Here is a 27,457-nt window from a genome sequence, read left to right on the forward strand (position 1 = left end):
CAATCTTTGCAGCTCAGACTAACCTGCAAAGACTGAATCAATTCAGCTTCAGGCTGTTTGACTGTCTGTGCTTAGCACAGGGGTTAACCAGGGGAAAGCTCCAAAGGAGCAATGTTTTCCCCATGTGCATGAAGTGGCTTGCACTGATGCAGCCACCCTGCAGTCTGGAGGAGGGCAGATCCCCGTGCAGACAGGATCATAGTGTGGCCAGGCTCCAAGCATCCCATGTAAGAGGGAAATGGTGGTGAAAGTGTTGAGCAGAGTGAGAATGGCACCAGACAGGGCCTGGTGTATTAAACACAAAGCAGATGTGCTGAAGAAAGTAATGCCAACCTGTTCTTCCTCCAGACAGCCTCCAAAACCATGACATCCTGTTGAGTCCCCCTCATTGCATTCCAGTCCAAATACTTCCTGGCCTTAAAGAGCAGGAACAGCCCAGCGCAAACAGCACTCCCTGCTCACTTTGGAGATCTTTTGTTAGGATGGCAAGCAACGCACCTGAATTCTCAGGTAAGCATGTACCTTGTATGGTGGTCACGGTAGCATGAGGAGGGGCAGAGCTGCCCAGCTCCCTGCACTGACTTATATTGGCTGAATATCACAGTCAGATTGCACTGTTAACCTTTCCTTATCCCTTGCTTATAACATTCAGTAATAGGAAACTGTCCATTCTTGGTGTGAGATCAGAGAGGAGGGCTGGGGGTACAAGGCAAAGCTGTTTAGCTTGTGACCAGAGAAGACTCTGTGAGTGGCATGTGGGAGCTCAGGTGGATGGAGGCTGCAAAGCAACACACAGAGCAGGAGCCAAGGTGCAGAACAGGCAGAGAGCACAAGGGAAGAAGTAGAAAGCAGAGCAGCAGATCAGGCAGGGGAGGGCATTCAAAGTGGCACTTGCGGAGGTTGCAGGAACTAGCTTGTCCCCCACTGATTTAACTCTTTAGAGGTTGAAAAAAATCCATTGGAGGCCTGGCTTTCCCATTGCATTTTCTCTGGATATCCCAATGATGGGTCCCTGGAGTTAGCAACCTCATGGATCCAACTCAGTTTTCAACTTCAATAGTGTACCCATCTCTCTGGTGCTTACCTTCCTGAGACATCTGTTGAGATTGCTAAGTTCCCTCATAGACATCTCAGCCTGAATCTCTCAGTGCTTTGGTCCCCACTGTACAAGGGAGTGGAGGACATGTTCTGTGTCCTGCTCTTTGCCTGTCTCATCCTTGCAGGGCACAAGTACTTAACAGCATGTAGTACAGGGCTTCAATCTTAGCTTATAAGTGCTGGTGTGTCTCAAAAACCTCCATGGGATTGGCCAGAGAAATGGATCCATGTCCCCAAATGCTTTCTGTAATGAGCTGCAAAGTGTCTATTACTCAGCTGTCTTACCCAAACTATCTCTAGAGAAGTCACACTAACAAGATGCTCTTTCACCTGCCAAGGTGCCCAGTGCAGAGACACAGTAGAAACACCCGCAAAGAAAAGGAGAAGGATCAACAAGTACCAAGGCTTCTTGTCGGAGGAGAAAGAGCTCCTGATGAAGTGTAAGTATGGAAACACACCAGAGGCTGCTGATCATAGAAGGCTGTGACAGGGATCATAGAATCAATGAGTCAGAAGGGACCTAGACAGATCATAGACCCCCTGCCATGGGCAGGAAGGAGCGCTGTGCCTATCCAGGCTCCTCTTGAAGATCCCCAGGGAAGGCGAGAGCACCACCTCTCTGGGAAACCTATCCCAGGCTCTGGCCACCCTTACAGTGAAGTAGTTCTTCCTAATATCTAACCTAAACCTCTCCTCCCGCAGCTTGTGGCCATTGTTCCTGGTGACCCCAAGGGGGGCCCTGGGGAACAGACGTTCCCCGAGTCCCTGCTGCTGGCCCCTGAGAAGGTTGTAGCAGCCACAAGATCCCCCCTCAGTCTCCTCTTGCAGAGACTGAAGAGATTCGGGTCCCTCAGCCTCTCCTCATAGGGCTGGCCACGGAGGCCCCCAACCACACAAGTGGCCTCCTCTGGACCCTCTCCAGGTTCCCCACGTCCCTCTTGAAGTGCGGTGCCCAGGACTGGACACAGGACTCCAGCTGCGGCCTGACCAGCGCCGCATAGAGGGGGAGCAAGACCTCTCGGGACCTGTTAGTGATGCCCTGTTGATGCAGGACAGGGTGCGGTTGGCTCTGCCTATTGCTTTGTTGCATTGGCGACTCATGTTCATCCTGGAGTCAATCCTGACTCCAAGATCCCTCTCTGCCTCTGTGCTGCTGAGAGGGGCAGCCCCTAACCTATAGCCATTATGCTGGTTCCCTCTCCCCAGGTGCAGCACCCTGCACTTGTCCTTGTTGAACCACATCCTGTTCAGATCCACCCACTTCTCCAACCTATCCAGGTCTGCCTGGATGCGGTCCCTGCCTGCTGGTGTATTCACTTTCCCCCCCAGCTTGGTGTCATCAGCGGACTTGAACAGGGTGCTCTCCACACCCTCGTCCAGGTCGCTAATGAAGATGTTGAACAGCACCGGCCCAAGGACCGAGCCCTGGAGGACTCCACTGCCCACACCCCCCAAGGTTGACATCGACCCATCCACCACCAACCTCTGGGTGTGCCCCTGGAGCCAGTTTGCCACCATTGTGACTGTGCATTAATCAATGCTGCAGTCCCTCAGCTTGCCCAACAGAATTGGGTGGGACACTGTGTTGAAGGCCTTCCGGGATAGTCCTGAAAGGCACAGGGGTGGTGGAGGACAAATCTGGACCTCCTCTCCATGAGTTGGAAAGGACAGAGGCCACTCTTCTTCCAGGGGGTTGGGGTGTAGGGCTGCACTCGCTCATGTCCATGTGGCTGCGCTGCTCTGTGCCACGGACAGGGTCATCTCAGAGCCCCAGAACAGTCTGGCTTTGCCCATGCACAGGTGCCCCATCAAAGGGAGCCTCCATGGTGACCGTCGGCTGGGGAAGGTGGCACCTCTCCCTTGGGCTTGTCCCACTGCTTGGCATCCAGCAGAAGCACCGGTTGGAGTTTGGCCACTGCTAACACAGGACCTTGCTTTTAAATGTCATCTGAATGAGGCTGCAACAGCACAGCCACCCTTGGGAGCACATTGGGGCCCAGAGGGCAGTCAAAAGCCTCTGCTGTGGCACCAAATATTTGCTTAAGCTTCACCTAAAAGCTTGACAGATTCAGCAGCCTCTCTCCAGACTCCGTTCCAATGGTGATGCAGCCCAGTACTTAGGGAGCTCTTCCTAATCCAGCCTAAATCACCCTTTGCTTTACTTTAATCCATGTTGAATTGGAAGTCTACCATCCTTGCACAGAGCTGTTTAACTGGTGTGATCCAGCCATGTACCAAATGGATAGGGGTAGTTGTAGATCTGACCACATAATGGTATTCTCCTTTTCAGGGGATCAGATGGAATCCAGGATAAAGAAAATCCTGAGGGTCTCACATGAGAAGCTGTCCTCCTTTGTGAATCAGAAAAACATTCTGGATGAGATCACGTATCTCATGTGAGTCTGCACCACAATGTCTTATCCATAGCCTGAGGGATTTGGGCACTAGTTGGTAGTCATACAGGACCTCACTTCCCTGCCATGGGCAGATCGACATCATATCAGACAGAACTCTGAACTCCTCCTGCACTGAGAGGGTTTTGTTTGGATAGGATAGAGGAATTGCTGGAGTAGATCAGACCGAGGGGTCTATCTCACTCAGTGTACAGCACCTGACACCTGCCAGCATCAGTTGCCCTTTTAGAGGAAGTGAAAGACCCTGCAGTTGCAGACTATCCCTGCTGCAGAGAGGCTCCATTTCCCTGCCTGGTGGACATGTGCATCTGCTAGAAGAGGGGATGCAGCCCTGCAATGTGTCACCTTCTCACCATCATGCTCCCCTGGGTTCCAGGAGGTGACTGAGGTCTGGAGCCAGGGATGAGCAAAGGGTGGGCAATGGTACAGGGCATGATTGCCTGCAGCTGCGGCCTTACCCAGCTCCCTGGTGAGACTCCCAGGCAGAATCAGGCTCCACCACCTTTTCCAAATGCAGTAAATGGGAAACAATGGAGAAGACAAAACCATTAGAGAGCCAAACTCTGCCTTGCACTTCCTGGGTAGCAGGTCTGGTCCAGTGTCAATGGGAAGTGTCTTTCATTAACTCTAGAAGGGTTTGCATCATGCCCAGAGCACGCTGGGCCTCCAACAGTCTCCATTTAGTGGGTCCTTTTGAGGGTATTAGCAACAGGAGCATTTCTGTCATTGAAGGGGAAAGTTTCCTGGCCCTTCCTGTGTACGTGGAGGTGCTGCAGTCATCCAACTCCTTTCCTGTCTCCTTGTTCCTCCCAGGGACCGCCTCTCCAAGCTGACAGAGAAGACCTCCTTGGATCCCATTTACATTGGACTCTTTGGCAGCACTGGGGTTGGGAAGACCTCGCTGCTCAATGCCATCTTGGAGAAGCCGTTCTTCTTGCCGGTATCAGGGAGTGCCGTGTGTACCTCGTGTGTGGTGCAAATCCACACCAGCCGGGCTGAGTCCTGCGAGGCAAAGATTCACCTCCTGTCACAGGAGGTAAGGCCTGGGTTGATTCTAAGCCGCCCTCCTGAAAGGAATATCTGCCTTCTGCAAGGGCATGAGGGGATTGAGGGTACCTCGTGCAGTAGGCTTCTGCTGGGTGGCTACCTTTCCCAAAACAGAAATATAAGAACACTACCTGAGCCTGTCATCTCCTTCCCCCTTGTGCCCAGATCCTGGTAGCCACTTTTGATCTACTCAGCCTCACTCCTGACAGTATTATTATTGACCACATGAATGAACAAGGGCAGTAGCTAGAGGGGCGGATGATCTCAGCAGCATTTCTGTAACATTTTGGCTTCAGGTTTGTGGCAGGAAGTAGACATCCTGAGATCAAAGGTCTGGTTGGCAGAGAGGAATTGCCCACCAGTGCCATCCCTTACCCCACCTTTGCTTTCTCTTCATGGTGGCAGCCTTGATCTTCCCAGTCTTTGGATTGCATATCTTTACCTCATCACCCAGGGAACAAGGCTCCTTCTCTCATACCGAGGGCTTGTACCCGTTATTCAGTTCAAATATAAAGGCCTCAGGAGTAGATCACTGGCTTACTCCAGAGGTGACCAGCTGCCAGCTTCCATCCTCCTGAGCACCTATTTCTTTTCATCCCCTGATGCTTGCTATGAGTAATTCTACCCCTCTGCTCAGCACTACAGTGATTCCTTAAACATTTTCAATTGAAACCCATTAAGGCATTAGATACCAGTCCTTTCCACTCAAACCCTAAGTTAAATTTGCTGCCACTGTTCATATAACCCTAATGAAATCCAGTTGTGATGGCTGAATTATCTTGCAACAATCACATCTAGGCCCAGATACTCAAGGGGAATAATAGTTTGTTCACCCTGATCTACTCTGGCAGGAATGGAGGGTGGAAATGGAGAATCTGTTGAAGCTTGTAGAGAAATGTGGGGATGATGACAATGGCCACAATGACGACGACAGTGAAGATAATGAGGGAAAGGAAGCCATTCAAAAGCTCCGAGCCATATATGGACAAAATGCTGAAACCAGAAGTTACAAAGACTTGGTAAAGGCAAAGCCAGTGATAGATATTCCCACCTCAAGATGCATTATTCTCCGAGGAGATGAGGTAAGTGTGTTGAAGGCCAGGAGGGGCTATTTTGTTCAGGTAGCCTGACCTGTGAAACACAGGCTGGAGAACCTCATCAAGAGATCCCTGTATTGGGTCTGATGACCTGCAGACATCCACTCCAACCCTTAGAAACTCATCTATACTCTTTTCTGTATTTCCATCTCTTTGTTCTTTTTCATGAAGAAGGGCAAATTCAGTAGGTACCGATTTCAGCTTTCAACTGAAATACAGACTGGGCATGTCTACAGGTGCATTTACACCAGCTTAAATTTACTGCGCAGTAAGTGGGGATAGGCTGGTGTCTACATGTGCAGGTGTTAAAGCATATTAACACTGTGTTTGGACTGACTTGGGATTAAAGTTAGTACCAAGTCAGTCCAGACACACAGTGTTACTGTGAAGTAAGGCATCTATATGTGCATTACTACACAGGAACTAGTCAGGAGTAAATCTGATACATGCATGATGCAGGTATCAGATTTACACTCAAATCAGCATGTCACGATATTTATTGAGGAATAAATAGGTGCATGTGTAGATTCGTGCCTGTACTTCACAGTGATTTGTTACTGTGCAGTAAATGCTCATGTGTAGACGTACCCACTGGCTTCTCTCAGTGTGGATGTGTTGTAAGTTTTTCCAGAGAACCTGGGATAGGTTTTGTTAGAGCCCAACTCCATGCAGTGCCCAACAACTAGGGAGATGACGATCCAATCGCTCATGGAACCCGTTACTCTTTAGCCAGAGCAAGCAGCGAGGAAATGCTACTTGCACACATTGCTCACAACAGCTTTATTCAGAATGGAGGCAGCTTTGGGCCAGGTCCCAAAAACCCAACAAACCAGGGACCTGCAGTGAACAATAGGTTTTTCCACATCTTATACACCTGATTCATGCTCATTAACATTCACTGCACCCTCACTCCTCCTTTGTTCCACCCATTTCTCCTCCCATCTCAAGCTCTGCCTCTGTTTACAGTTTGCTTTATTAGCATGGAATTGCCTATACATTTCCTTCATTTACATGCCTCTCTGCTAAGAGCATATGTATAAGGCCATGAACTTGGCTTCTCTCAGTCACTTGATGTTTTTTTCTGGTTTCTTGCTGACTTCACCACCATCTCTAAGGTTTTGCTTCTGCTTTATCTCCTAATGATAGCTGGTGGGCTGCATCTTGTTCTTCTTACATAGTGGGCTCTATGACCTTATGAGAAAACTCCTTGCCTAATTGTTTGCAATGTTATTTTTAATACGTCATTCTGCCCTGTGGTCATCAGTTTTTGCTGAGACACAGATTAAACCCTTTATTCAGCTGCAAAACCAGTGCTTCCCAAGATCCAAATAGTGTCACCCTAACAGGTTGCAGGGCAAAATTGCTCCATTTGTGAGTCCATTGTGGAATCCCTGTGATGATTAATTAAATCTGTCCCATTAAGCAAATGAGACTCTCTTGTTGTCTAGGTGCCTGGCAAAATAGCAGCTTCAGTGACACTGCCAAATATTTTCCCTCTAGAAAATATGATTGAACTGAAATGAAGTCATTTGGCAGCCAAGTGTCAGTTTTGGATAATTGCTTTGATTTTTGGTTGGAAAACCAAGCAAAAGCACTTTGTCTTGTGCCCCCTTTTTCAAATGACCTGTTTCATTTAGCTTGTATTTTAAAAAAATGTGTATTCATTCTTGCATTAGCAGAGGTTCGTTCCCTCCCTTCTGTCCCCAAACTGCAAATTGACTTGTCTTGTCAAACTGATGATGGCTGAAGTGTGGGGTATGGCTGTCTGTGCAGAGCGTGGGGTATGGCTGTCACATAAACCTCTGTGCCAGAAACCCTAGGAGTCTGTCCCTACGTTCCTTGATAAAGAGCTTCTGGAAGGGTGGGATCCTGAGAAAGTGAATCCACTTGGAGTTACATGAATGTTCCACCATGCTTTGCAGTGCTAGAAGGATGGGTCACTTGCAGCACCATACCTAGACACCTGGCAGCCCTGGGAAAACTTTTAGTATTGGGCACCCCTTCACCAGAGATAATGATAATAATAATAATAATTCAAAGATTACCATTTTTGGGCCTCTTTCCTCTCTGGGCCCTTGGATGGCCTCCCAGGTCACCCATGCCTGTGTCTAGCCCTGCTCACATGCTATTTCTTTCCTCTTCACTCCAGCTAATGTAGATGCACAGAGACAGAGCATAGGTTTGCTGTGTTCTAGTCTTAGGTCTGATTATGACTCACAGCGTGACCTTGAACAAGTCCTTTCTCCTCCCTGAGAGAATGATGCTTCCAGTTTCTCAGTCTCCCTGGGAGGAAGAACATACACCTGATTACTGTTTGCAAGGTCCTGTCACCACAGATGACAGAGACTGATAGACTGATTGTCTCCCAGGAAAATCTTTCTGAAAAACTGGACCCATACATCCGATGTCAGAAGAACAGGAACACAGGGGAATCAGACCAGGGAGGAGATGCACGTCTCTGGCCCCTCATCAAGAAAGTGGAAGTGACAATCCCAAGACCTGATGTGATACCGGAAGGTGTCGTGTTTGTGGATATTCCAGGGACTGGAGATTTCAATGATAAACGGGACCAGATGTGGAAAGAGGTGACTTGTTGGCTGGGCTGTGTGGAGAAACCACTGAGCAGATGTTTGGCTAGGGAATGTTCAAACATTTATTATTCATATTCAAATCCCAGTGGGACAAATAGAAGGAAGATCCAGAGGCAGCAACACATTGTAGTTTAGGGAAGCAGCTAGCAGAGTGGCTGGGAACCGTGTCTATTAGGCCTGTGCAAATACAGTACTATTCGATTCGGATTTGGATTTAGCCAATTAGGAGGCCAGTGATTCAATTCAGAGATCTGAATCACTTTTCCAAATCAATTCAGCTGAATTGGCTTCAGAAGATTTGGCACTGATGTGGAGAGATTTGGAGATTCGGCCATAGAGTATAATGGGGAATCAATGAAATATCTATAACTTTGTCATTTTATGGCTGATTCAGATGAAACTTTCAGAGATGCTAACCCCTGCTGAGGATATGAAGTTTTCCAAGTTTCAAGGAGATAGGTGCAGGGGCATCTGAGAAACTATACCTCAAACTGCTGACAAGCAAAACTTATGTCACATGTGTGTTAAGCCACAGTGGGGAGAAAACTGCAAGCCTGGTAGCCCCTGCTGAGGGCATGAAGCCTGCCAAGTTTCAAGGAGATAGATGTAGGGGATTCTGGCTCCTGAAACCCTGCATCTCAGGCTGCTCACAGGCAAAACTAATGACATGGGTGATTGTGTGACTCTCTGTGTTAGGGCACAGGGGGTAGAAACTACAGGCCTGCTAGGCCTGCTGCGGCTACAAAACCTGCCAGCTGTCAGAGAGATAGGTGCAGGGGGAGTCTGGGTTCTGGGACCCTGCACCTCTGGCTGCAGACAGGCAAAACTTGTGACATGGGTGGGTGACAATGACACACACACACAGTCCTTCTTTTCTCTCAAGCAGGAGCTGTTTCTTTTCTAGCATGTCTATTAGGGTGCGTCCTCACTGTGTGACTCAGTGTGCGTGTGTTTATTTTCATGTTAAGGTGTGCCCAGACTGGTGCTGGGGCCTCTATACAACACAGTAGTAAAGAGGCTCCCTCCTCCCCCACAGCTTCAGTCTGGCTTACCACTTTCATAGACTTCATAGACATTAGGGCTGGAAGGGAGCTCGGAAGATCATCGAGTCCAGCCCCCTGCCCAAAGGGCAGGAAGTCAGCTGGGGTCATAGGATCCCAGCAAGATAAGCATCCAATTTACTCTTGAAGGTGTTCAATGTAGGTGCTTGAACCACCTCTGATGGCAGGCTGTTCCAGACCTCGGGGGCTCGGACAGGAAAGAAAGTCTTCCTTATGTCCAGCCTGAAATGGTCTCGCAGGAGTTTCTGACCGTTCAACCTCGTCATCCCTCGGGGCGCTCTGGTGAACACACGTTCCCCCAGATCCTGGTGGTCACCCTTGATAAACTTATAGGTGGCCATCAGATCCCCCCTGAGCCTGCACTTTTCCAGGCTAAAGAGTCCCATGGCTCTCAGCCTGTCATCGTAAGGTCTGTTTTCCTGACCTCTGATCATGTTCATGGCTCTTCTCTGGACTCTCTCAAGCTTCTCCACATCCTTTTTGAATTGTGGAGCCCCAAACTGGATGCAGTACTCCAGCTGCAGCCTTACCAAAGCTGAGCACATGGGGAGAATGACATCTCGGGATTTGCTTGAGAAGCATCTATGGATGCAAGCCAGCGTTTTGGTTGCTTTACTAGCCGCAGCATCGCATTGCAGGCTCATGTTTATCTTGTGGTCAATGATGACCCCCAAGTCTCTTTCTTCCGTAGTGCTAACCAGCACAGCACTGCCGAGCCTATAAGGATGCTGCAGGTTTTTTTTCCCCAAGGTGGAGAACCTTGCATTTTTCGGTGTTAAACACCTTCAAGTTCTTGTCTGCCCATTTGCTGAGCTTGTCCAGGTCAGCCTGAATCGCCCACCTGTCTTCTGGCGTGGAGGCTTTGCCCCAAAGTTTGGTGTCATTGGTGAACTTGGCCAGTCCGTTCCTGACTCCAATGTCCATATCATTAATGAAGATGTTGAACAATAGGGGTCCAAGGACAGAGCATTGGGGGACCCCACTGGTCACAGGGCACCACGATGAGTGACTGCCATCAATTACTACCCTCTGGGTCCAACCACAGAGCCAATTTCCCAGCCAGAGGATCGTGGTGGAGCCAAGGCCACAACTGGGCAGTTTGGCCAAGAGGTGATCATGGGATACCAGATCAAAAGCTTTTTTGAAGTCAAGATATATGACATCAATCTCTTCTCCCTTGTCCAGGTGATAGGTCATCTGGTTGTAGAAGGAAATGAGATTGGTCAAGCAAGATCTACCCGCAACAAACCCATGCTTGCTATCCCTAAGGATGTTGGCATTGGCCAGTCCATTAAGGATGGCCTCTTTAATAAACTTTTCTAAGATCTTCCCTGGGATAGAGGTCAGGCTGATGGACCTATAGTTAGCCGGATCCACTCTCCTCCCTTTCTTGAAGATCGGCACCATATTGGCCTTCTTCCAGTCTTCAGGCACAACACCAGAGCACCAGGAGTTCTCAAAGATCCGAGCCAGAGGCTGGGCTAAGATGCTTGCCAGCTCCTTGAATATCTTAGGGTGTAGATTGTCAGGGCTGGCTGCCTTGAAGGTATCCAGCCGTTCAAGGTGTTCCTTCACGGGGTCAGCATTAATGGAGGGCATGGGATTTCCCTCACCCAGACCGCCATGTCCCATGGGACTGATGAAAGACCAACACAAAGTACCCATTTAATACGTTGGCCTTTTCCTGGGCGTCAGTTGTCAGTTGCCCCATCTAGTTCAGCAGGGGTCCAATGTTGCCCTTGCTTTTCCTCTGGCTCCCCACATCTCTGAGAAAGGACTTTTTATTGTCCTTGATGCTTGAAGCTAGTTGAAGTTCAGTTGCAGCCTTGGCTTTCCTGGTTTGCTCCCTGCAGGACCAGACCAGTGCAGAATAATCCTCCTTGGCAGTGAATCCAATCCTCCATCCTTTGTAGGCCTTTCTTTTTGGCCTCAGGAGATCTGCTAGGTCCCTGGAGAGCCAGGGGGGCTGCTGTGCCCTCTTTCTGCCTTTCCTCCAAGATGGAATAGACTTAGCTTGTGCATTGAGGATCTCTCCCTTGAGGAGCAACCACTCTTCTGCAACTCCCCTCCCTCTGGGGTCATGGTACCTTAGAGCCTGACTGACAAGCCTCCTGAGCTTGTCAAAGTCGGCTTTCCTGAAGTCAAGGACTTCTGTGTTGCTGACTGACTCCCCAGCTTTACAGCGGATGGTGAAGATGATCAGCTCATGGTCACTGTCACCCAGCTTTCCATTGATGACTAAGTTGCCAATTAGGTCATTCCCGGTGGCCAGTACCAGGTTGAGCAGCGCTTTACCTCGTTGGCCCGTAGACTTCTTGCATCATGTAGACGTCATCCATGCACGATAGGAAGTTTTGCGACCGCTCGGATTTTGCTGAGTGATCCTCCCACGAGACATCCAGGTAATTGAAGTCACCCATGACAACCATGGTCTTGGTGCATGCAGCCTCAGCCAGTTCCTGGGAGAACTCCTGGTCAAGCTCAGGACTTTGGGTGGGAGGTCTGTAGTAGACTCCCACCATTGTGTCCCCTGTGTCATGTTCCCCAAGGATTTTAACCCAGAGGGTCTCCAGTCATTCACCCTGGTCACCAACATCAGCTTGTAGGGATGCATAGCTTTCCTTAATATAGAGGTACACCCCCGCCCCTTTTATCTACACAATCCCTTCTGTACAGGGTATAGCCATCTATACCCATGGTCCAATCATGGGTGGAGTCCCACCAGGTCTCTGTTATCCCTATGACATCATAATTGTTTGCATTAAGCAGGAAGACAAGCTCCTCCTGCTTAGTCCCCAAGCTCCTGGCATTTGTGTACAGGTAGGTCAGTGTCCCGTTGGGGGCTCTTGCCTTGCCCACAGATTGTACCAGGGCTGGGGCAAGGGTGGGCTCCCTTAAGTGCCTTGGCCTGCTGGCTTTGCAAGGGTTGCTCAGTGGGCCAGCAGTGGTGGTAGTCCCCCAGTCCCCCAACGGGCTTAGTTTAAAACCCAGTGGAGCAGGTCAGCCAGCCTGGCTGAGAAGAGCCTCCTCCCCAGGGGAGACAGGTGGAGGCCTTTTCTTCCCAGCAGTAGGTAAGACAATCTTTTGTCTTTTTAGCTGGGCAACCGTATAGTTAAAGAAATGTATTTTAGCAAGCTTTTGGGTTGAAAAACCCTTCAATGGGCTGAGGAAGCACCTGCGGTTGGTGAGTCTGCTGGTCCTGGATGGAAGGAATAGTAAAGAAGCCAGAGGCTGGCTTGGCAAGCAATGCAGGCAAGAAAGCTAGTCAGTGGAAATGGAAATGGAGGCTTCAGGGGGTGAGGGACAGGTGAGGGGGGCAGGGGAAAGGGGGACATAGAAGCACAGGTAAAAGTGTAGTGGTACCTGGGGAGTCAGATGTCCGGCTGGTTGGAGTGTCAGAACTCCACTGTCTATATTGAGTCTATGAGTTTCTGTACCTGCTGTGGCGGGTGCAGAGATTCCACCTCAGTAAAACAGCCGGGTATTCATATCCCAATGCTGTTTCCACCATGTGAGGCAGGCCAGTAGGGGGCGCTCCTGTGTTGAGCTGTCCACCTCCCTGCGCCCGATCACCTTCTAGGCTCTGAATGCCTCCCTGGGGCACCTTATGCTTGGCCAACCCCTCTCCCGGAGCACACTTGCTAGTCTGGGGGTAACGTCGCCCCCACCACCCCGAGAAAGGACTGTCTCGGCCCTGTGTCCTCGGGGAAACACAGGCCTAATAGTCCGACGGGTACTCGACCCGGTACAGGCACTTGGGGCACTTCCCCAAGTCCGGGGGCAAAAAGTAAAGTCTTCCTTAATCCACAGACCTAAGGGGTCTCTTAGGCATAATTTAGACCCACCCCTCAAGAAGTCTCCCACACCGGTCACAAAGGAGAACTTTATTGATTACAAGGGGTAGGGGAAACTAGGGTACAGGATTGAGCAATATCTTAGAAATCCTAAAGAGCAAACAGTGTGGCTGAGGTAGCCCTTTGATCACGCATCTGTGTTACTGCCAGCTAGATATCTAACCAGATTGAGTAGCTTACTCACAAGCATCTTCCAAAGGCAGGTGAAGTTTCCCTTTGGGGGCAGGCAGTTCCTTGCTCATGAGTTTTGGGGTGAGAGAGAGCCAGTTTCAGGTGGTAAAGCTCCTCTGTGTCCCCCCACGTGGCTGCTGCTTCACCTCATGGCCCAAGAGAGAGAGCGAGCGAGCCGAGATGAACTGCCTCCAAGCCTGTGCTAACTTATATAGCCCCTGTGACCTCATTCACCTGGTCCAGTGGAGGTCAGCCCCAGTTGGCTGTCAGCCAACCAATTTGAAATACATCACCTGTTACGGGGCAGATTCCAGCTCCCCAGGTAGATGCCCCTCACCCAGGTAATTGATGCCAGTCACGTAGGCAGAGGGAGCAGGTTTCCCCCCTCCCTCAGGAATGCAGCCAGCTCAAGTTACCTAAATAGAAAGGCTGAGGGTGCGGTCCCCTGTGTGCTGGCCCACCCTAAGCAAATGGTTGCAGCTCAGAGTTTTTAGTCACAGTGTCACAGGGCAGAGATTTTTGGGGAGAAACCAAGGTGGCTTTCTGCCACACCTGCTACCTAGGAGGCTGATGAAGTGGAGTTCATAGGCCCAGCTCTAAAAAGTGGCTTGAAAATTCAAACAAGCACCTAACCTCATTGCCAGAACTGAAGCCAACTTCCTACAGCTCAAAACACAAAACCTGCTAACTATCTCCACTACCCCGACAAATTGCACACCAGAGTCTAACAAAGACAACAATACCTACCTATAGGGGCACATTCCTCACCAAAAAAACACTCTACCTCCAGACACTCAGGCCTGATCCTGAGAGGGAACAATTTACGAACCACTTTTCACAGCCAGGTCTATGAGCTTCATTTCGTCAGCCTCCTAGGTACAGAAAGTCATGGAGTCAATATAGACAGTGGATTTATGACCACACTACAACCTGCCGGACATCTGATTCCCCAGGTACCTCTGCACCTTTACCTGCACTGCTACATTCCCAACTGACTTCTTTACTATTCCTTCCATCCAGCTCCAGCAGACACACCAGCATCAGGTGTTTCCTCAGTCTAGTTTTTCAACCCCAAAACTGGCATCCTGGGCAGCTAAGCTGAGCTCACCTGGAGCCTCACAACTCCACTGCAACCAGCAAGTGTCAGGCCTGTCAAAGATGTGACAGGTCTGGGCTTTCCCCAGCCAGGACTGTGTGTGTGCATGCATTGGCTGGAGGTTATGGTGCCTCCTACCCACCTTTCACCAAGAGATCATTGGTCCTGGCATTTACAGGGCTGCTGCACCACCAGCAGTCCTACCAGGCCTCCCTACCCTGGCAGGGTGAAGTTTTAGTGGTCATGCCCAGGACCTGGAGCCTCGTCCTTCCCCATAGCCCCAATCCCATACTTCCAAGTTCATCCTGGCAAGGGAATTAGCTCAGCAGGGACATGTTCTTCCTTTGCTGACTGGTGATGCAGTGACTGCCCCCTCCAGTTGAGAGCAGGGCATTAACTGGTGTTTAAAAAATGAAAAAAGGAAACAGATGCAGACAGAGTGAGGAGGGTGGCACTCAGTCCATCTGCAGGTGGAGATTGGGGAACCCCAGAAGTGGGAGGTTCACTTTCAAGAACACCAGCTGCTCTACCAAACCAGGATCCAAGCAGATGTGGTGGGGTGTCATAACAGCCCCAGAATTGCTGAACCCCTTCTTGCTTGGAACAGTGGTTGGTGGACAGGACAGGTGTTGCTGGGTAACTGTGGCCAGATCCTGCCACATCTGGCTGCGGCCTGCCCAGTCGGCCAAGCAGTTGCCATCCAGTGGCTCCACATCCTCAGTGAGATAGGTAGCCACTGAAGCCTCGACACTACCTGCCCGAGGCTGGGGTCTGGTGTGTGTTTGGACCCCAGCATTGAAGCCATGCCCATGGCCCACATTGGCAGTGGCTGGCATGGAGGAGACTGGCTCGTGCTTGTGCTGGGAGTGCTGTCATGGGAATGTGGATCCCCCTCTTCCACATCCCCTCACCTCTGCCCTTCATCTTCCCTGACTCTGTTGACCAGCACCTGCGTCCAGTGATCAAGGGTCTTGGTGCTGCCAGTGCACATTCTCCCCTTCACCCTCAGGTTGCACATGCCCGCCATCATGTGGACCGTACTGGACTGCAAGGGATCCAGCCATCTCTTCATGTCCTCCTTCAACCACCTCACCAGTGCTGGCACGTCTGATGATAACATCTTGCCCCAGCCAGGAACATTGATCACCTGGAACTTCTCCATTTGGTTCTCCAGTTCCCTTACTATGGGGAACATCTGGCTAAGGAAGGCATTAACAATGCTGGGGGCCTTGGTGGCCTTTAGGAAGGGCATGAGGACCACCAAGATCTAGGAAATGGCACCCCACTCAGCTCTGTTAAGAGGACCACTGATCCCAATCTCCCCAAGCAAGGCCATGTCCTGGATGGCCTTCTGGTGCTCCACCGGCCTCTTAAGCATCGGGTATGTGGAGTTCCATTGAGTCTCAACATCCTGCATGATTTTGTGCTGTGGAATGCTCAGCTCTGCTTGTTTCTGCTGCAGCATCTTGTGATAGAAGTAGCCCACCACCTTCCTGAATTTGGAAATGAGCTGGGTGGTCGTTGTGGCACCATCGCCAGCAGCCTTGTCCCCCTCCGAGGCATCCCTGACTATGAGGTGCAGCCTGTGTGCCACACAGTGGATGCCAGCAAATTTGGCATCATGGATGGCCTTGACCATATTGGTCCCATTGTCAGTGACCACAAACCCGTGGGTGAGCTTGGCCTGCCCAATGCGCCAACCCTGTACCGCGCAGCTCATGGCCACCATGATCTGTCTTGCTGAGTGGGACACATCCAGCATCTTGGCTTGAAGGAGAGACCACCGAGAGCCTTACTGGTCACATCAATGCCCTGTGAAGGAGAGGAAGGCATGATTGCCTCCCCAGCTGCTTCAGATGTCAGAGCTAAGTTAAGTTATATCCTGTTGCTCAGAACTAGAACCAGCTCACAAAAGGCACAGAAAGCCTGCAGACAAAGGCTTTAATGCTGTTTCTATGTCCCTCCCCCAGACACTGATTGGAAGGGGATTCAGGGAGAAATCACACTCACCGGCCAGCTAGAGATGTCAGTCCTTTCCCCCCGCTTTCCCTTTCTCTTCTAAGTTTCTGTTTCCCCTCAGAGACTGCCTTCTAAATTTCCAAATTGCCGAATCTCTTCTAAATGTTTTCGGAATCAATTCAGAGGCTCTGAATCAAATTGGAAAGTTCTAAGCTTCAAGCTATTTGATTCAGCTATTCGGCCTCTGAATCAGGCAGAATCCTCTCTGAATCGAATTGCGAACTGAAGCTTCACACAGCCCTAGTGTCTATAGTGGGTGCTGATGGTGTTCCTCAGACATCCACTCCTGTGCTGCTTCATTTGAATCCGTTGCTGCTCCTGTGCTCCCAGACAAGTGCAAAGGCAAACAGTGCCCTTCTCTGCCTGAAGAGAGACTGAGGCCTAGCCTCTCAAGTGTAGACCTTGCAGTGATCACATGCGCGACCATACCCTGCAGATGCTAGGCTACTGCAGTGCACTTTCCTGGAGCTCTCCCACACATTTGGTCCAGACCTCCAGCCCAGCTTGGAGGTTTTAAATGCCTAAGAGTTCTGCTTCACTTACTGGAACTGAACATGTCTGGTTCACGGCTTCAAAGACAGGGAGCTCTTCACTCCTGCTGAGGGGGTTGGGATGGAAGAGGCTCAGCATTTCTCACAGGGTTGGGTCTTGTTTCTTTTTTTGCTTCTAAATATAATTCATCTCTTCCTTCTTTAAAGAGCATCAACACATGTTCCGTCATTTGGATTATCAGCAGTATGGTTCGAATCCAGGGGGGGAAAGTCCAGGAGACGCTGCTGGCAGAGAGCATCAAGGCTTGCCAAGCTGGGAAGTGCAGTGGCATTGCCCTGGTGGTCACAAAGTCTGATGATCTGAATTTTGAGGAGTACAAGAGGTAACAGAATGGACCATCCTGTCTTGTTTGCGGAGCAGGGGAAGAAAATTCCTTTCCTTTAAGATCTGTGAACTCCCTCCTTGCCTTTTGCTTGCCACCCCTTTTTGTAGTTCATGTTCACTCATCAGATTTAAAAGCATCTGGTGGTTATTCGAGAAAGTGTTCAGTGACCAGCACACGTAAGAAAAGTCTCCATGTAAGCAGGTTGGAAATGTGGGTGGACATTGGTAGCAGGTATCTTAGCCAGGGAACATTGTTTTCCATAGAATGTTTTGTCTTCATGTCAATACGGAGGGCAGAGAACGATGCTGCTCACAGCATGTTACTTGTTCAGTACTATTGCCCATAGGCCAGTGAAGGCTGAGGACCACTGCTCTGCAGTTTATGCTCAAAGACCCTGCTGTGTTAAACAAGGTTGTAGGAGGTTACTCAACCTGCCCATGTGGCCCAACAGCACAAAATAGGTCTGAAGAGTGAAATGGGTATCAGTAACCATTATAAATAAATCTTTATCTGTGCAGCATGGAAATGGCCAAGGTGATCATTAGCTATTTGTTTAGGAACAAAAAAAAAATCTATCTCATTAATTTATTTAATTACAGCACTTATTTAAAAAATATCTGTCCTCCACCAGAGCATATTTCTAAGGCTAATGTATCACAGCAGTTGCCCCACAGGTCTTCACAGGTTCATTTGGCCATGCACTTTCATAGCAAAAATGTGGATGGAAGACTTTTGTTCCAAAACCAGCATGTGAGCTGGAGGGACAATTTCCATTAATCCTTGGCAGGACAGAATCTCTGTCGTACAGGCTTGGGCTGTCCTGGGCCTGTTCTGCAGCAGGTGGTAGGAACACCTGTTTGCTTCATCACTACAGTGAGCAGCTAGTGACAGTCCCAGGTCCAGACTGTGTTCTCCATTGGCTACACATCATGGAGGAAGGTGGACCTTACTGGTCAGAAGAAGACTTGGGGCTAGAACATTCAGAAAAAGGACTATCAGGGTATTTGACTGTACATCTGCCATCTTCCCTTCTGCCCCATCCACATGCCTGAGAGAGGGGGAGTGAAAAAGGCAGGACAAGGAAGAGACAGCAAAGGAAGAGTTGAAATGTTTGTCCATAACTGGCAGGCCACAGAACTGAATCAGAGGGACGTGTTTTCAGAGCACCTGGGAACCTAGATGTATCCCATGATGTAACAGCAGAAGGCTTGTCATTTAAAGACTTCATTGGCAGGTCCCTCTGTTATCTGGTCAGTTGTTCGGGTTGTGTACTATCACCCAAGGGTGGCATTTGCACTTTTGGTCTCTGTTCTGTGGCTTGGGAGAAGCTGTATCTCCTCTCCCTCTGTGAGCAACTGTTGTCTGTAGGGCATGAGCTACCTTTGCCTGCAAGGAAGAAGCAGGCTATTCTGTATCTGCTCTCTCTGGATTCCCCTCTCCCTTCCTCTGAAGCAGACAGAACTCAGGCCTAGGCAGGCTATGACTCACTGTTTGCCCTGTCTCTTAGGACAGGTGAACCATTTGCTACCTCTAAACAGTGTGTTGTCATCCTTCCCATAATCCCCTGCTACCATTTAAATGGAAGGGCATGACTTCTGATGTTTGCCGAACCTACTTAACTGTTTCGTTTTTATTTTATCTCTTCAGGGAAAGACAGGTGAATGATGTGAGTATGTGCAGACTTCATTTTCAGAATATGCAAGAGCATTAAAAATGAAAAACTTCTGGCAACCAAACTGGGAGGTGATGGTTGGGGGTTCAAGATGGGCAAGTTATAGCATAAATGAAGGGTCCTTTGGAACATGGTTTTATATTTCACAGAGCAATGTCTTTTCTCCAAAGAGCACTATTTTAAAGGCTGAGTAACTCAGAGCACTGTTGTGATCCTAGCAGTTGCCTGTTAAATTATGCATATACTGATCATGTATCTGAATCTGCTCTTTAAGGCAAGTGATGTTTAAGAAGTGAATAGCACACATGGAAAGTTCATCCAAAATTCAAGTTGTGCTCTTTCAACCAGAGACATCAGCTAAGACCAAAGGGGTAGGTGTATGGGGCCAAGGAGTTAGGAAATCAGAAGCTGGTTGCTTAGCAGGGGTTGTGCGTCACGTAGACTTTAGACTGGGGAAAAACTCCTGAGTGTGGGTAGTTCTTGCCGTTTTACTCAAGAGGCTTCAGAATTCACCAGCAGACTCTCCCTATGCCTGAAGAAGGGTGTTTGTGCCCAAAAGCTTGCAAAGAACAATTTTTTCCAACTATTTAGTTTGTCTAAAAAAAGATATCACAGCTACCCAGAGACCCTTGTCTGCCTAGTTCTTGCTCAGGCATTTTAATCTAAACTCAAATCTTTGGTCCGTGTTAAGCAGGAAGCTAGACTGGATGAACCTCTCTGGCTTTAAAAATGATGAATTTATGAACTTAGTTTGGCAGTTTTGGGGAATGCATATAATAACTTTCATTGCTTCTGCAACATAGAAACCTTTAGACAGTGACCATGGTGCTGTTTTGGAGAGGAATGAATGTGTGAAACAGGAAAGGGGAGACAAAATCATGAAGAAGCTGAAGGTAAACACATGGTGATATGTTGGGAGTCACAGGAAATTCCTCCCCTTTGTATCTGTTTAGGGAATATGAATGTCATTAGTACTATGACAGTGCTGCTGTGGCCCTCCTGCTTTACCTGTGGCACCTTCCGGTGTGAGGTCTTGTGTTGTGTCAGGTTGATGGTCATTTTACAAAGTTTAGATGATGAATTTGTCTGGGCTGGTCTGGACAGGGTTGATCCTGCCTCAGGCAGGGCTTGGAATTGATGCGACCTGGAGGACCTTTCCAACCTCATTTCTCTATATTTTATACAATTATTGCTCTAAAGCAGAACTGTTCAGATGGCTTCACCTGTGCTGCTCTGACTTTAGATGCCTCTCCTTCCCCAAGCTTTTTCTTCCTGCTCCCACCCCAGAGGGCAGGGCAATACAGCCCTCGGACCCATGGGAGCCTGCAGCTTCGTTCAGTGAGGAAGCTGAAGTGTGGGCTGCCTGAATGACACATCGCACCACAGCTGATCTGCTTCTGTTTGGCAACCTCTGTTTTTACCCTTCAAACAACAAAGCTGAGAAATAATAGAACGGGAACAGCTGGATGAGCAGCAGAAGGGGAGAGCACACAAAAATTAGCAACACGGTTTGGCACTGGGCCATCAGCAGGGATGGCTGAGGATGCATGACTGAGTCCACTAATGCCTGTTGCAGTGCACAGTACGTGAACTGCTGTGGGACTATGCAACGACAATAGGATTTTTCTGAAACTGCTTCAAATAATCCACTTCATCAGTGCTAATTGTGTGTGTGTTTGTCCTTTAGAAAGAGCTGCCAAGTGACTCAGAGATTCTGGACAAGAAGAATCTAGTTTACACAGTCAGTGCCCGAGAATACTGGCAAGGAGAAAAGCTCACTAAGGAAGAGACAGGTAACGTCCAGTCTTTCCCCATGAGCAGAGTGGTGAAACTGTGAGTGTTTCTTTGGCCAGGGCACTGCACCATTTGCTGTACTCATTTTAATAGTGACACAGAAACTTTAAAGGGGTAGAAGTTTGGTTCAGAGAAGCATCTCAAATGCATGAACGTCAAAGGTTTATATTTGATGTCAATGCTTGTATTAGCAATGTACTGACTAGGAGGCCACAACCAAAATCAGAGTTCTGTTGTGCTGGGCAACGTACATGTTAATAGTAAGGCCTCTGGCAAACATTACACACTGAAGACATGATAAATCAATTAATCACATCTTTAGTTATCCCAGCATCATGTTCCTGCAATTAATGGTGTGATAAAATAGGGGCTAAGCCACAAATCTTTTATGCAAAACATGCATAACTTCAATTGATTGTGTGATAAGTTACAATCAGCCAAATGGTGCTCCCAGCAGCAGGATCAAGGGAGCCTTGGAGGGTTCTGGTGAGCTCCCAAGAAAGGCCTCATTGATCAGCTGACTGGTGCTGTGAGCTGTGGGCACCCAGCTTGCTACTTGCCAGTGCAGGAAGAGCCTGGGATCATGATCACATATGAGGTGCGACTGTTAGGATATGAGGTATGCAGGAGGTACGACTGTCAGGATATCAGATCAGATCCCATCAAGCCTTTCACTTAACATCTGTCAGAGGCATAGGCAGATTAATGCCCAGGCCTGCTGGGCATTGGCCCAGGATCCTTCAGAAAATGGGGTTCCTCAGGAGCAAGAAGCAGGCAATCTGGCATGCATATGTGTATATGCAGACCAGCCACAGGCATACTGGTGGCCAGGAGCCCAGCAGGGACCAGCTGCACAGTGCAGCAGAGAAGAAATCTCTATGCACTGTGCTAAGTTGGGGGTTGGAGAGGGGTGGAGGGGAAACTGAAGCCCCCACAGTGAGGGAGGGGGCTGGGGTAGGGGCAGGCACTGGAGCCATGGTGGTCCCCAGCTCCAGCCAGGGCAGTGCATTCCTGGGGCAGGGAGCAGGATTGAGGCATGGGTGGGTCGCTTGTCCAAGGAGTCTGGGAGTGGGGGAGAAGCAGCTCCCTGTTGCTGTATGTACCCTAAGCCAGGGGAGGCATGGGGGGGCATGTGCCCCCAACATTTGTGCATGGGGAAGAGGCAAGTGTGCGATGTTTGCTTGGGTCTGTCTGCATGCTTCCTTTGCCAGGGCCCTGAGTCCCCACCCTGCCCCACTGGGAAAGGTGCAAGGCCCCCTGGGAAAAGGCAACAGTGCAGAGAGACCCAAGCAAAATACTAGTGCAGGCAGTTGGGCAAATCATTTTAAAAGTTCCATGTCTGAAGCTAGGGTCCTAAGTGAATGGGGTGCTTAGCATACTTGGAAAATCTTATCTAGATACCCAAAGCCTTTAAAGCCTAAATTTAGGGATCTATGTTTTTAAAAAGTGTACATTTGCACTTGCATATTTTTTTCAAACACGGAGTCCTAAAGTTAGGCTTTAAAGGCTTTGGGTATCTAGGTAAGTGGCCTGAAGATTTTTCAAGTATGATAAGCTCCGCATTCACTTAGGAGCCTAGCTTCAGATATAGAGCTTTTAAAATAATTTGCTCAACAGCTTGGACTAGCATTTTGTTTGGGTCTCTCTGTGCTGTTGCCTTTGCCCCAGGGGCCTTGTGTCCTGCCTGGTGTGACAGGGAGGTTACTCAGGGCCTCAGCAAAGCCAGCAGGTAGACAGAAATCAAGCAAACAGCACTGCAACCCCCCCACACCATGAATGGCTGCGGGGGCATGGCTGCACTGGCGGTGGTGGCGAGAGCAGCGGGAGTGTGGCGGCGGTGAATGGGGAGCTCTCACAGACGCTGCTGGCACTGTTGGTGGGGGGAGGTGTGCGAGTGCTGACCAGGGGTCAGCGACCACCTGCAGGCACTGCTGGCAGTGGTGGTGTTGGCCAGGGGTGATCATGGACTGCCCACAGATGCCACCAGTGGTATCAGCGGCCGGGTGGCAAGCAGCAATTGCCCGCAGGTCCTGCCAACACTGTCAAGGACACCTTTTTGCAGGGGGTGCACCACCATGCCTAGGGTTGCACATGCACCCATGTGTACCCCCTATGCATTGCCCCTGCCCCACACAATCACCCACAGTCTCCCACCTTCACAAATAACACTCCCCCAAACACACTTCAAAAATATCCTCTCATAATTTACATACCAAATCTCTTGATCTTTAAGAGTTTGTCTCATGATTTTTGTTCCCTGCAGCCCTCCTAAACTTGCATTCCTGCAGAACAGGTTTCTAAAGACTGGCTTTTTCATACCTGAGGGATTTCTGACCATCTTTCATATCTCTCATCATTTTTAATTTCTTTTTTTATTTTTGCCTGGGAAAGGATATGTGTGTCTGAAAGCTTGCCAATAACAAATTTTTTGCAACTACTTGGTCTAATAACAGATATTGCCTCTACCCAAAGACCCCAGCTACAGATTATCATTTCCCTCCCTTCACCTGTCTGGATCATCCAGGAAGAGCATAAAGCACGGGCAAATGTTCCCTTTGCTTGAAGAAGGGTGTTTATAACCAAAAGCTTGCAAGAAAGAATTTTCCCAACTATTTTAGTTGGTCTAACAAAAGATAGCTTATAGTGGTGGTTTTACCTGTCTGAATGCATTTGTAATGTACTGAGCTACAAGGACAATGGAGCATGCCTCCTGGCCAGTTTGAGTCTTCTTTCAGGGTGCCTTATCCCAGAAGCCAATATGCAAGAATGCCAGTCAGTGAAAGTGCCACAAGACAACGGGTGAGAAACAGATAGGGATAGAGGGAGGGAAATGTTGACATGTTGCTGGACTCTTAGCAGTATTGTAGCGGTACGTAGCAGCATTCTTAGACTCGTAATAAAGGCTATTGGTATGGCCCATATTGTTCTTTTTTGGCAATCCCAGGCATCTGAGTAATTTTCCTACTGTTTTATTAATTTTTGTGTGTGGCAAAACTGAGTTGTTAATTATGATATTGTGTGCTGTGATTTGTTTTCCTAAGGCAGGTGGTTTATAGGGCTGTGCGAAACACCAATGTTTCATTTGAACGTCCATTTTTCCGTTTCGAACGGACAGTGTTTCATTTCATTTTTCATTTCATTTCGAAGCACTGTCCGGTTTTGTTTCATCAAAAATGTTTTGCTATTTCAACTCATTTTGACATTTTGCCCATAGGCTATAATGGGGAATCATGAAAATGCCTAAAACATTGTCATTTTTTGACTGATTAGGATGGAAATTGTAGGGATGGTAGCCCCTTTTGAGGGCATGAAGCCTGACAAGTTTCAAGGAGATAGGATTTAGAGGTTTCTCAGAAACTGCACCTCAAAGTCTTGAAAGCAAAATTTGCTGGCGGTGGCAGCCTCCTGACAACCAGCATGCAGATCTGGGGGCTGAGCTCCATGGGACTGGTGGAGCCAACTGGAGCACAGCCCGGAGGCGGGAGGTGGCGAGAACTGGCGTTGTGCTCTGACCAGCTCCACCAGGCCCACGAAGTGCAGGCCAGTGGCCGGAGGTGGGGAGAGCCAGGGCTGCTCTCCCCACCTGGCTGAGCTACATGGGGCTGCGGAGCCGCTTGGAGCGCTGCCCTGGCTCTCTCCTGCCTCCCACTACAGGGTTGCTTCAAAACATTTAAAAACTTTCAAAACATTTTGAGTGCCCTCATTTTGTTTCAAAGCTGTTACGATGCTTTTTGTTTTGTTTCAATTTCACTGTTTTGAGCTAAAACGCATTGAAACAGCTTCAAAATGAAACTCTCAACAAAATTGTGCAGAGCCCTAGTGTTTTATCCATTTTTGAGTGTGGCAAAACTGAGTAGTTAATTTCAACAGTGTGTGTTGTGCTTTCTTTATTAATGTGCTGTGTAAACATTTAATAGGTCTGTTTATTAATGGTTTTGATGCATTCATGTTTATGATGAGGCACAGGGACCTCCATTTTTCTGTTTGCTTAGGGCCCCAATTAATCTTAATCTGCCTTTGGTCAGAGGCCTAAGAGACTGAAAAAGGCAACAGGTTTAATACATCTTCTAGAACTTAAGGCCAAAAGAAACCATGAGTTCATCTGGTCCAACTCATCTGTATCTCAAGCCTTTGGGGATCATCCAGAACCTCTGCAGCAAAACCAAATATTCTAGTTGCACAAAATTACCTCAATCCTTAAACTAAATGTCTCAGCTAAAGAACCAGACAAACCAAGACCACACCTGAAATGGCAGGAAATTGGTTAGGTGAATTATGTTCTCATGCTGCAGAAGAAGGCAAATCCCTCAAAACCCCTTGTTCAGCAGACCAGACAGAAAACTCTTCCCCAAACCTGGAGACTAGAGTGAACTTGAACATGTGAGCAGCCCACACCATCCCATGTACTGACACAGAAAACTGTCCCACCCCATCTCCTATCCCATCACCAGACATCGATCTGTGATACTTCAGAGGAAAGAGGAAGAAGATGAAAGAATTAAAATTATGCATCATCAAAATACTTCTTTCCTGCCCCATACACATGACTGGTTAGAGCCCTAAAGTCTAGGATTTGATTCTAACTGATATTTTCATGTGGAGCTGCAAGAACTAGGAGTCTTTCAGGGCCCCCAAAAGGAGGAGGGGGACTCAATCTAGCGATTCCCACAAAGAGGACCCTGTACTGCATGCACAGGCTGATTAATTTCCTCATGAGCTAGAGCAAAACATGTCTTGTAGCTGGATATCCAAGCTCACCTCTAAGACTCAAAACAGTGCTGAGTCCAGCAGGTGTTTTACAACTGGCAGTAGTTATTTTGCGGCATTTTGTAAATGGAAGCGGAGATTCTGATGTGATCAGATACAAAAGTGCCTATACACAAGTTGTACCATAATCCAGTCCTGTGTTCATTTACAGGACATTCTTCAGGAGGAATGTCTCCATCATGTTTCTAAGTTCATCTATCTGTGCTATTTCAGAGATCCCCAGGCTAAGGGACCGCATTAGGCAGCTCTACCTGAAGGAGAGAAAGAAAGATCTAATGGATTATGTGACAGAGGCGTATGTCATATTCTCACTGGTCCAAAACTTCAGATCTACAGAGGACATGAAGGTACAACCCAACCAGCTTTAGCTACCATGACCGTTCTCCTGGCTAGGACCATAAATAATCCCACCTCTTCTTGCTATAGCAGTCTCTCTGCAAACTACCTTCTTCCTTCCTTGATTTTGGGAGCAACAGCCAGCTCCACTGGTCTTGCAGCAAAGACATGCAAATCTGCTCAGAGCTTTAGGATCATAAGAAAGATAGGCTGGAAGGGACCTCACAAGGTCACATCCAGTCCAACCCCCTGCTCACAGCAGGATCATCCCTGACTAAACCATCCCAACCAAGTGTCTGTCCAGCCTGCTCTTGAAAACTGCCAAGGATGGAGATTCCTCCTAATCATCAAACTAAATTTCCCCACTGAAGCTTGAGTCCACTCCTCCTAGTCCTGCCTCCTATGACCCATCTCTGTCTTCTCCATAACTGCCCTTTCGGGATTTGGAGCATGTTATAGTTTCATAGTTGGTTGGGTTGGAAGGGACCTGAGCAGATCATCAAGTCCGACCCCCTGCCATGGCAGGAAAGAGTACTGGGGTCAAACGACTCCAGCAAGGTGTACATCCAGCCTCCTCTTAAAGCCCCCCAGGGTAGGAGCCAGCACCACTTCTCTTGGAAGTTGGTTCCAGACCCTAGCTGCCCTGACCGTGAAGTCGCGCCTCCTGATGTCTAATCTGAATCTACCCTCTGCCAGCTTGTGACCACAATTTCTAGTCACTCCTGGTAGCGCTTGGGGGAACAGAGACTCCCCCAGTGCCTTCTGGTCCCCCCTGACTAATTTGTAAACTAGTGCTGTTGGGTTTTTTTGCAACAGAAGTACACTGTTGGCTCTTATTCAGCTTCTGGTCCACTGTAACCCTTAGGTCCTTCTCTGCAATAGATAAAAATGAAGTCTAGCTTATCATTCCCCAAGCTGTATGTGTGCATGCAATTATTCCACCCCAGGTGCAATACTTTGCAATTGTCGTTGTTAGCTCATCTGATTGATTGTGGAGCATTTCTCCAAATTGTCCAGGTTATTCAGCCTCCCATCTACACATTGAGGACTACTTGTTGAGTACGATGATCCATCCACTTAGGTTCCCACCATACAGTACTTTAATCTAGTTTGTATTTCCTTAGCTTGTTAATGAGAATCTTATGGTAGACAGTGTCAAAAGCCTTGCTAAAGACAAACCATATCACTTCCCTTACTCTTCCCAATCCTCAGAACTTGTCACATTATCATAGAAGGAAATCAGGTTAGTCAGGCATGACTGGCTCTTGGTAAATCCAGTCTGGCTGTTCCTGATCACCTTGTTCTCTTCTAAGGTAGTGTTTTTCAACCTGTGGTGCATGGACCCCTTGGGGTCCACCTACTATTTCATAGATTTCATAGACATTAGGGCTGGAAAGGACCTCAGAAAATCATCGAGTCCAATCCCCTGCCCCAGGGGCAGGAAGTCAGTTGGGATGATAGGATCCCAGCAAGATAAGCACCCAAATTTCTCTTGAAGGTGTTCAATGTAGGCGCTTGAACCACCTCTGATGGCAGGCTGTTCCAGACCTTGGGGGCTTGGAC

General features: G+C 48.7%; 1 protein-coding gene across 1 annotated transcript in view; it reads left to right on the forward strand.

The window, feature by feature from the left end:
- The window catches only part of LOC149875738 (nuclear GTPase SLIP-GC-like), a 62,766-nt gene that overhangs the window by 14,903 nt on the left and 20,406 nt on the right, over positions 1-27,457 (forward strand). Inside the window, exons 2-12 of the mRNA XM_090031134.1 lie at positions 349-510; positions 1,437-1,538; positions 3,389-3,494; positions 4,326-4,548; positions 5,411-5,641; positions 8,026-8,241; positions 17,147-17,322; positions 18,973-18,991; positions 19,801-19,890; positions 20,685-20,790; positions 25,772-25,905. Of these exons, the coding sequence (XP_089887260.1) occupies positions 483-510; positions 1,437-1,538; positions 3,389-3,494; positions 4,326-4,548; positions 5,411-5,641; positions 8,026-8,241; positions 17,147-17,322; positions 18,973-18,991; positions 19,801-19,890; positions 20,685-20,790; positions 25,772-25,905 (1,431 nt within the window). The 5' untranslated portion in view covers positions 349-482. The remainder of the gene's footprint in view (positions 1-348; positions 511-1,436; positions 1,539-3,388; positions 3,495-4,325; positions 4,549-5,410; positions 5,642-8,025; positions 8,242-17,146; positions 17,323-18,972; positions 18,992-19,800; positions 19,891-20,684; positions 20,791-25,771; positions 25,906-27,457) is intronic.

The sequence above is a fragment of the Crocodylus siamensis genome, chromosome 1 (genome assembly GCF_052110815.1).
Source record: "Crocodylus siamensis isolate JL-2025a chromosome 1, ASM5211081v1, whole genome shotgun sequence".
Taxonomy (NCBI): Eukaryota; Metazoa; Chordata; order Crocodylia; family Crocodylidae; genus Crocodylus; species Crocodylus siamensis.